The sequence below is a fragment of the Xiphophorus maculatus genome, chromosome 24 (assembly GCF_002775205.1).
Source record: "Xiphophorus maculatus strain JP 163 A chromosome 24, X_maculatus-5.0-male, whole genome shotgun sequence".
Classification (NCBI taxonomy): Eukaryota; Metazoa; Chordata; class Actinopteri; order Cyprinodontiformes; family Poeciliidae; genus Xiphophorus; species Xiphophorus maculatus.
Window position 1 is genome coordinate 14,194,475 of NC_036466.1, and position 9,508 is coordinate 14,203,982.

General features: G+C 45.0%; 1 protein-coding gene across 8 annotated transcripts; it reads left to right on the plus strand.

Annotated features, from left to right (window-relative positions):
* Positions 1-689: 689 nt before the first annotated feature.
* Positions 690-9,488, plus strand: LOC102220458 (sentrin-specific protease 7). Of its 8 annotated transcripts, none has more exons than XM_023329724.1 (21): positions 690-914; positions 2,575-2,683; positions 3,244-3,311; positions 3,400-3,537; positions 4,296-4,518; positions 4,589-4,841; positions 4,918-5,006; positions 5,576-5,671; positions 5,747-5,780; positions 5,863-6,069; positions 6,297-6,505; positions 7,067-7,122; positions 7,187-7,303; positions 7,412-7,534; positions 7,601-7,693; positions 7,956-8,032; positions 8,266-8,318; positions 8,730-8,770; positions 8,907-8,975; positions 9,042-9,192; positions 9,283-9,488. In XM_023329724.1, the coding sequence occupies exons 2-21, from the start codon at positions 2,576-2,578 to the stop codon at positions 9,430-9,432; spliced, it is 2,355 nt and encodes a 784-aa protein (XP_023185492.1). In that variant the 5' UTR covers positions 690-914; position 2,575; the 3' UTR covers positions 9,433-9,488. The 8 variants fall into 8 exon arrangements, with proteins under 8 accessions (XP_023185492.1, XP_023185488.1, XP_023185489.1 ...); XM_014473729.2 differs by lacking the exon at positions 690-914 and adding an exon at positions 1,750-2,102; XM_023329723.1 differs by lacking the exon at positions 690-914 and adding an exon at positions 1,750-2,072.
* Positions 9,489-9,508: the final 20 nt, after the last annotated feature.

The window sequence follows — 9,508 nt, forward strand, 5'->3', positions numbered from 1 at the left end:
CTGCAGCAGGCCACGCCCCCAACTCAACGTTTACTGCAAACCAGGAAGTTAAAGCTGCACCTTGTAACTTTTAAAAAATATAAATTTTTGAACATTTGCTAAAACAATCAGTAAATCATGAGACAAAACATCTGTGAAAAAATGAGTTCCTCTACCGCCTTCCATCGCTAATTAGGAACAACCAATCAGAGCCAGGAGGCGGGGCGTAGCGCTGTCAATCACCACCCTGCTCTGTGTTCTTACCATAGCCACTGATGGATAAATGGTTTTTCTGTAACTATAAGTACTTTTTCTGCTGTTATCACATTTAGCAGCGCGTACCTGTGGTGAAGGACAGCACTAAGCCCCGCCTCCTGGCTCTGATTGGTTGTTTTTGGTGCATTTTGTCAGACAGCAATGACAGCTCAGGGAGGAGATGTAGAGGAATATAATTATATTAATAGTTAAAAATGATGTTGTTTGGTTAAGATATGTTTTAACCTAAAATAAATGTATTGTGTCAAATGAACTGAGTCAATCTGACCTAGAAGTCAGGAAGGAATTCAGATTTGGAGAAAATATGGAATAACAATCATTAAAGAGAGGAAAGTTGTTAGTTGAAGCTGTTGTGCAAGAAAGTTCTGGCGCCAGATGATTCCCCTGCTCCCCAGCAGAGGAACTGGGCCGGAGCTCAAGACATGGGAAGGAACCTCTGTTGGACAGATGAGGAGCAAACAATTTGACGAACAGCACTTTTGAAAACAGATGTGAAGTTAATGGCTCTGAACATTTCTGAGGAACTTCCAATACACATCCAGTGTAAGACGGAGCCAGAAAGGCTACATAAATGGAGGAAAGCAACGCCATTGGTCGAGGCTTCCCAGTACACACCAGTAGAGCTGGACTCTATAAGAAACTGATGTCAGAAGTAGAAGGCAAGAGATTTTGGATTTCTGTAACGATGTGCATGTGATGTTTTGTGGTTCAGCAGATGTGCATTAAATCTCTTTTCGTTCGACTTTGAGCAGAAGGAGTTCCAAGTCTTGTGTAAATCTTTATTTATATATTCTACAAGGTTAGACACCTATAGATTCTACAACAGAGATTGATTTTTTCACAGATTGTTCATACAGAACAAAGAAAACTAAAGAGAAATCTATGTTGTGTTAATCTATTTATGGTCTAAATAAAGGAGTTTACCTTTATGAAAAAAGTAAGGTTCAGAAGTTAATTAGACGGTAACAAATGCCACACACTCAGGATAACAGGCGTCCAAACCAGGTATCCTGACTGAGATGTTTTAATCAACGTACATGTTACAGCCCTGGGCCTTATGGGCTGGGTTGCAGGTGTCTTGTTGTCTGTCTTTATGCTCCTCCCCTTTACAGGTGCTGCTGATTTTATTCATGTGGAGCGCAGAGCATTTAAACCCGACTGTCTCCACCTTCTGGGTCGCCATCGGCGTCCACTCTGCCTTGATGCTTGTGGTGTTTTGTTGCCAGGCCTAAGCTCCCCTCCTTTTGCACATTTGAGTTTGTTTTTTGCACTTCAACAACTCCATATGCACTCATACACCACATCCAAGCATTTGCATTACACCACTGATACTGACATCCTCAATCCATTGTTGTTTGTGTTAATAAATATTCCTTTTTATGCACTTTAATCCCTGCATGGTCTCCCGTTATTGTTATGACTTTGAGCCAGTCGTAACAATACAGAATAAATATGATATGATAAAATTCCAACGGAGGAGGATCGGGTTAAATAAAATGTCCATATTATCAGAAAAGATCAAACTTAAACAGGCTGCTGTTGCTCGTGTTGGACAGCAGGTGGCGGTGCGCACAGATCATTGGTGATCAATCCGCCGGTAATCTGGAAGAAGAAGAACACGGTCTCTGTTTTCATTAGCTTGATGAACCCGTTTTTGTTCCGGGATATAATGCGGGTCCTTCTCGGTTTCTAAGCACTTCTGCGGTACTTCTGGACCAGAGTAAAGGTCTGCTTTTTCCCATGATTCCACTGGAGACTCCAGGGACGTTTCAGCGAAACCAGGCCGCGGAGAGATAGCCGAGCTCCCCAGCTAGCAGGCTAGTTAGCTGCCCCCTTGGCTTACACAGGTTGTCTGTGTGATTTAAAACTATTTAAAGTCGGATGAATATGAAGGAAACGATTGAGTGAATATTTATTATTTATCAAGAAGCTCTTCAGAGAAATTCGGCTGTAAAATAACCTGCTTCAGTTTCCTAGTTTTACTGAAATTAACACTTTTCCTCGTCATTTGCACTTTCCGTTCAGGTTCTGTGTGGTTTGAAGTGCCTTAAAAGTAGCAGTTAATTAATTTTATCAATTTAGAACACGCTGGATATTTAAATCAACGTATTTGTTTGGTTTTCAATTAGTTTTATTATGTTAACTTGATCTTCAAACGTACTCTGTGACAACTGGTAAAATGTGTATGTTTTCCTATGGAGTTTGGTGCAGTGTTTTCATCGTTTTCAGTGCGATGCAGACAGTGGCTGAACCGGGGCGCTGCTGTGGAATTGGTTGTTTTTTCAATGGAGTCTGGAGGGGCTTGTTTTTATTTTACAGGATGGCCTCTCCCTATAAAATCCCCAAGAAGAAACAACCTGAGGGTTCTGACTCCGCCCACATCCACCTGCTGTCACCCCTGTCACGTCTCCATGGCTCCGCCCCCCAGGTTAAGCAGGAATGACGGTGTTAATTTCCATCAAAAGAATTGTTTTAATTTGTATTTTATTCTTATGTGTTTATTCTTATGTCCTTTATTACTACTGTATAGTACCTTGGTGCAGTTAATATCTGTTTTAAAGTGCTTTATAAATAAAATTGACGTTGACAAATTTTGAGATTAGCCTCAGAAATAGAAAAAATTGTAAATTTCGAGTTTCAAAAATAAAACATTTGCTAGAAATTTGATTTTTTTAAAAATAAAATTTCATAGATTCAAACTATATCTCAAAATGTAGTTTCTTCTAGCAATTTTTTGACTTTTGAAACAGAAATTTACAGTTTCTCAAAAAAAATTAATCTAAGTTTCAAAAGTCAAACATTTGCTAGAAAAAATGCAGCATTTTCAGAGTTTCAAAGGTCACATTTTTGAAATTCAGAATTTTCTCTTTTTTTCTAGAAAATTTCAGGCATTAATCTCAAAATGTGAGTTTTTGGCGGCAATTCTTATAAATCTTTTTATATTAGGCCATCATGGCCTTAATACCCTGTGTTCTCTGGTCCAAGCAGGATTTTGGGAGTCCGACCAGGAGAGGCGGATCTGACAGAATGCATGATGGGAAACCACCTGGAATAAGGTTGGTGGAGGCACCCCCTTCAGGCCAGGATGACCGCTACATCTCACTGTGTGGAAGCGGGGAGGAAACGATGTTGTTCTTTTTTCAGGGCGACGCGGCAACCGTTCAGGAGCTACGTCCAAACTCTGCTAGGTCTGGACAGGTCCTGCAGGGGTGGAGCTTTATCAGCCAATCACGGGTCGGCAGGAAGCTGGAGCAGCCAATGGCAGCAGAGATTCTCTAACTGGTGAGATAGCAGCTTATCATGTCTGTGCAGAAGCTGCTGGAGTCGATTTGTTTTTATTCATCTGGAGGATTCGATCCATAACGGCGCCTCACTGCATCATTTAGACTTTTATTTATTTTATTTATTCATCATTCGGTAAGATTGGACATTTCCCAGCATAGTTTAATATAAAAATATCCAGGTTATATTGACTTGGTTGATTTGTAAATGTTCATATTTTTCTGACTATAATATTTTGTGAAGGATTTTAGTTTTTAAATTGTTCGATATTTTTGTTTATTTTGATTATTTAAATGCATTTTCCTTTATATTACAGTTTTATTTTATTCATTTTTGCCTCTTAATAATTAATAACATTTCAGTTAATATTCTTGATGCCAGTCAATAAAAGCCCATCCTGATTGTTAACTGCAGGGATCTTAAAGAAAACTTTAATATTCCGATGTTTTGCTTTCATCTCCTACATATAGAACCATAAACATACAAAGCAGAAATGAGCGCAACAATTTAAAATTTATAAGTGTAAAAACAACAAAAAGAGGGACGTTTCTCATGTTCTTGTAGCCCAGAATACATTCAAAATGATTTCCAGATACGCTCTGTACAGGAATCAGGATGTTGAGTACTTAGTTTGCCTTTACAATACATTTGTTTTTGCATTTTTCATAACAAAGGATACAATTTCTGTGTCGCACAGCTGCTTTTATCCTGATGATTCTGTACAGGGTTTATAAAGTGTTGTTCCCCTATTCGTCCAGCAGGGGGAGCTCCAGAAGAGCGTCTGGCCGTCTGCTGCAGTCGGAGGACTCCTCAGGTCTCCAGTCTCCACCACAGAAGAAAGTTTCCAGTCCGTCCACGCCGCATAAACGCATCTCTGTGAAGGCTGTGGACTACCTGGAAGAGCAGAGAGCACAGGTGGATGCTGGGAAGTTGAGTTCTTCTCCGCCGCAGAGGAAAGTGGACCCGGCCGAAAACGGGAAGGTAAAAGGACAGAAAGTCCTCCAGGCTGCATCCGGTTGTCCCCCAGCCTGAGAGACTCTGTTTGTTCCAGGAGAAGAAGAACTCGTCCAGCGTTGGACCGGAGGAGACGTCTGAGGACGAGTTCGTGTCTCCGTCCAGCTCCTCTTCCTCCTCCACTATGAAGACGGCGTTGACGCCAAAGATGGCCAGGAGGAGGCTGCGTGCGGACCAGGAGGACGTGATGGAGACTCAGAGACGCAGGTGGAGGACGTTCAGAGACAGGAAGACGCTGGCTGCTTCAGGTCTTAGACAGAAGAAGTCCAGACTGGATCCCAGTGAAGCCAGTGAGTCTGACCCGCTTCCTCTGCCACCCGGTTCCTGATCCGCTCTGCAGAACGTTGATCCTCTCTCTGCTTCCAGTCGTCCTGTCCAGTGAAGAGGAGGAGGACGATGAAGGACAGAGGACATCCAGATGGGTTAACGGAGCAGGACACACCGAGAAGACGCAGGTCAGACACCATAGCAACATGGTATTTAGCAGAAGCTAATGCTAAGACGCTACACCAACATGGTATTTAGCGGAAGCTAATGCTAAAGCGCTAAACCTACATGGTGTTTCGCAGAACCTAGTGCTAAAGCGCTAAGCCAACATTTTATTTAGCAGAAACTAATGCTAAAGCGCTAAACCGACATGGTATTTAGCAGAAGCTAACGCAAAAGCTATGTACCAACATGGTATTTAGCAGAAGCTAACGCTAAAGTGCTTAACCAACATGGTATTTAGCAGAAGCTAATGCTGAACCAACATGGTATTTAGCAGAAGCTAATGCTGAACCAACATGCTATTTAGCAGAAGCTAACACTAAAGTGCTAAACCAACATGGTATTTAGCAGAAGCTAAAATGCTAAACCAACATGGTATTTAGCAGAAGCTATCGCTAAAACGCTAAACCAACATGGTATTTAGCAGAAGCTAATGCTAAATACCTGCTTGTGTTCTATATCAGTGTGGTATTTCTCATAAATATGCAGCAGACGTTCTGCAGGAGTTTGTACTCACCTGTTGTTGGTCTCCCAGGTTCTGCTGGGTTCTTCTCCGCCGTTCTTCCTGCAGCTGGAGTTTTGCTCGCTCCACTCCGGCCTGATGGAGGCTGACGCTCGTGGCGCTATGAAGGTCCGTATCACATCTGTCTGATCCATCTTTCTGTTCCCGACCCGTCATTAATAGCTTTTGTCTTTGTTCCTGCAGATCGCTGAATATGGGATCACCTTCCCAGTGAAAGGTACTGGACTTGTTTCCGGGTTCCGGTTCTGTCTCTACTGTGGTTCTGCTCTGTAACATTAAACGTTAGCTCGTCCTTCCAGGAACGGAGGACACCGAGGTGACTGTGGTGGCGTCTCAGCTCCGGGGCTACGGCGTCTGGGACGGGGGCGTGGCGATGGGCGGGGCTCTGCTGGCCGGATGGAAAGGCCCCGCCCCCTCGCTGCTCTTCCTCTGGGTGTCGGCGGCTCAGGCCAACCTCCTGCAGAGGGAGCTGTCGCTCATCCAGAAGTCCAGCTCCAGAGCTAACGGTGAGTCCAGTTCAGACCTGCTGCTAGTGGAGCAGAGGTCTTCCTGCAGGGATTTAGTGGAAGCTAATGCTAAATGCTACAGCAACATGCTCATGGTTTCTGTTTTATAGTTGCTCAACATTGAAGTTAGCAAAAACACTAAATCGTTTAACGATTAGCTCCAGAAGTAGCAGATTGTGCTGAAGGTCGTTGGTGTCGATGTTTGAGGATCAGTTGTTTCTGTGCAGCGCCGCCTTGCTCCTTCCTCCTGCTGATGCTGAAGGAGCAGCTGTCGGAGATGCAGGCCGCTCTGCTGGCCTCCATCTTGGACACGGAGGAGTACCATCAGCACCGCTCCTCTTCCTCCCCCATCGACTGGTCCCAGGGCCTGCTGCTGCTCCACAGCTGTCCCGCTCCACTGGACCGGCACCTGCTGCGCCTGCTGGGACACTCTGCTGTGAGTTCATCTGAATCTGATTGATCTGATCGATTTATTGTCCATAACATAACTGGCTACATTATTCATAACATGTTCACTTTGAAATGTTGACATTTTGTCATCTGTATTAAATACAGAATGAATAAACAGAAAATTGTGGTTTTCTCATATTATGAGACTTCCATCATTTTCCATGTTATCATCGTTTTTGAAGCGAATCAATAAGTTTTGGCTGAAGTTGCTGCTGCTGCTCCGTCATGAAGCTGTTAGGATGAAACTTTGAGTGTTTATATTTCTAAGTGCATTTTTTATCCCAAACCGAACTCTTTTTGGAAAATTGTTCTGGTATGGGGCCACCATCTTTGTTTCTGTATCAACTGGCTCTACTTAAGAATGACCAGCGGCGCCCTCTGCTGGATGGAGGCCAAAGTACAACATTAAAGAAGGTCTAAGCTGATGTTTTTTAATCGATTGGAACCGGTTTTAATTTAATAAAGCATTAATTTATCAATAATTAGCTGCAGTTTGTATCTCTAGTGTAAACAGAGTCTGGACCTTTTTTGTTTTGTTTCCTGACAGAAGCCGGGTCAGTCCAGCGCAGCTCAGAGGAACTCTGCTGGTCAGCAGCCCACCAGGTGAGTCCTGGTTCGTCACCAGCTCTGGTCCAGGTGTACCAGGTTAACCAGGTTCTGTCTGCAGGCTGATCCAGTACCCTCTGGTTCCATGTATCGGTCGGATGACGCTGACGCAGGAAGACCTGGACTGTCTGGATGCCGGGGAGTTCCTGAACGATGTCATCATCGACTTCTACCTCAAGTCAGTCCGCTTCTCCCTCTGTGGCTGTAGTTGCTGAGTGTGACCAGCAGGGGTCTCTCTGTGGCTGTAGCTGCTGTGTGTGACCAGCAGGGGTCTCCCTCTCGCCAGGTACCTGCTCCTGGAGGGCGTGGGCGGTACGGTGGCCCAGAGGAGTCACGTCTTCAGCAGTTTCTTCTACAAGCAGCTGAGCTGCCGGCGAGCGGCTGGAGAGAGCGACGCCCCCTCTGTCCCGTAAGCCCAGCGCCGCCGCCCAGTGGAGATGATGTCACACTGACTCTTCTTCTGCTGCCTCCACAGCGACCATCACACGAGGCATCAGAGGGTGAAGACGTGGACGCGGGACGTGGACATTTTCTCCAAAGACTTCCTGTTTGTGCCTGTTAACAAAGCGTGAGTTAAAATTAACACAAATTTAGTTTATGCTAAATTATATTGTCTTAATTTTTGAATTATTTTAATTTAGTTTTTAAAATGATTTATATTTTGGTTTGTCTGTAATGTTGCATTAATGCCAGTTTTGAGTCCAGTTTTTGGCTCCTCTGCCACCCGGTTCTGGTTCTGGTTCTGGTTCCACAGATTTCTGCGTCAGATTTGCTCCATGTTTAATCAGCCAGCAGTGGTTCTGACCCGGTTTTGTGGTTCTGTCTCTCAGAGCCCACTGGTTCCTGGTGGTGGTCTGTTTCCCCGGACTGGAGGACGTTCGGACCGAGGAGTTCTTGAGTGGAGCAGGTGAGCGGTTGGCCCGGCTCGGCCTGGTTCTGTCAGGTGGAGGACGCGGTACCGTTCACCAGATGTGGACCAGAACAAGTTCTGCTTGTTCCCTTGCATGAAGACGTCACACCTAGCAGAACCTGGCTCGCTGCGTGTTTGTCCATAAAACGGACCCGCTGGGCCCGGTAATCAGTTTCTGATGGAACCAGCCGGTTCTGGGAATCAAGTCCAGATGTTTGGTGTTTGTGCAGGTGGATCCGAACGGGCTGCAGCAGAACCGCGCCCCAGGTCCCAGCTGCCACCGGTAACAGTTAAAATCTGCTGACTCATTTTAGGGCCCACTTATTTGAATCCAGTTCATTAAAAAATGCTGAGTCGTATAAACAGGAATTATCCAGTGGATTATGAAACAAGATGAGAATTAGGCAATACTGAGAAAATAAAAATAAAAGTGACATGAATAAATTCATAATGTTACCAGAATAAAGTCACAATATTATGACGTTTTATTCTCATATTTTTTGCGTTTTAAAAGGATTTAACATTTAATTTTATATTTTTTTGTTGCCTTTTTAAAACTCAGTGGTTTCCGTTAAGGTATCATCTTTCAGTAATAAATATTTAACATGTAGCATTTTAGCAGTTAGCGTTAGCTAGCGATGCAGCGCTGCAGTTTCTTCTTCTTCTGCTGAAGCTCCGTGTCGTTCGGCTGCAGTGCTCCCTGCTGGGCTGTCAGAAGAAAACCGTCACCAAGAGGTGAGCCTCCCCTTCCTCTGCTGATGAAATATGTCATTTATATTTGACATTAAATCATTTTTAACCTTTTCCTTTTTTAGACTGTAAACAGATTTATATAAATTTCCAGAGATAACTGGTGTTTGGCTCCCTGCAGGCCGTGCATCCTGGTCATGGATTCCCTGAAACTTTCCAGCCACGACGACGTCTGCCGACTCATCAGAGGGTGAGTTCCTCCTCCTCTGAGCTCGCCTGCAGCGTCTCTGACCCCCTGACCTTTGACCCCTTCCAGCTACCTGCAGGTGGAGTGGGAGGTTCGGAGGAAGACTCGGCGCCTCTTCGCCCCCGCCTCCATGCGGAGCTGCACCTGCAGCGTTCCTCAGCAGGACAACGGCAGCGACTGCGGCGTCTACCTGCTGCAGTTCGCCGAGAGCTTCCTGCAGGTCGGCCGCCAAACAGGAAGTGATGTCATCGTCACGGAGCTGTGAACCTGCCTCTTTAAAACGTTTCGATCCCTCTGATTGGCTCCTCAGAACCCCGTCGTCGACTTCGACCCGCCGCTGCGACTGGAGGGCTGGTTCCCACGGCAACAGGCGCGGCAGAAACGCAACGAGATCCGGAGTCTGCTCTTGAGGCTGGAGCGGGCCCAGCTGAGTGAACAGAACCAGGACCCCGAGTTCTGACCCGAGTGTAAATGAGTCCACTTCCTGTTTTATAAAATAAAGACTAATTTATTCTACTGGCTGGGGCTCTTATTTT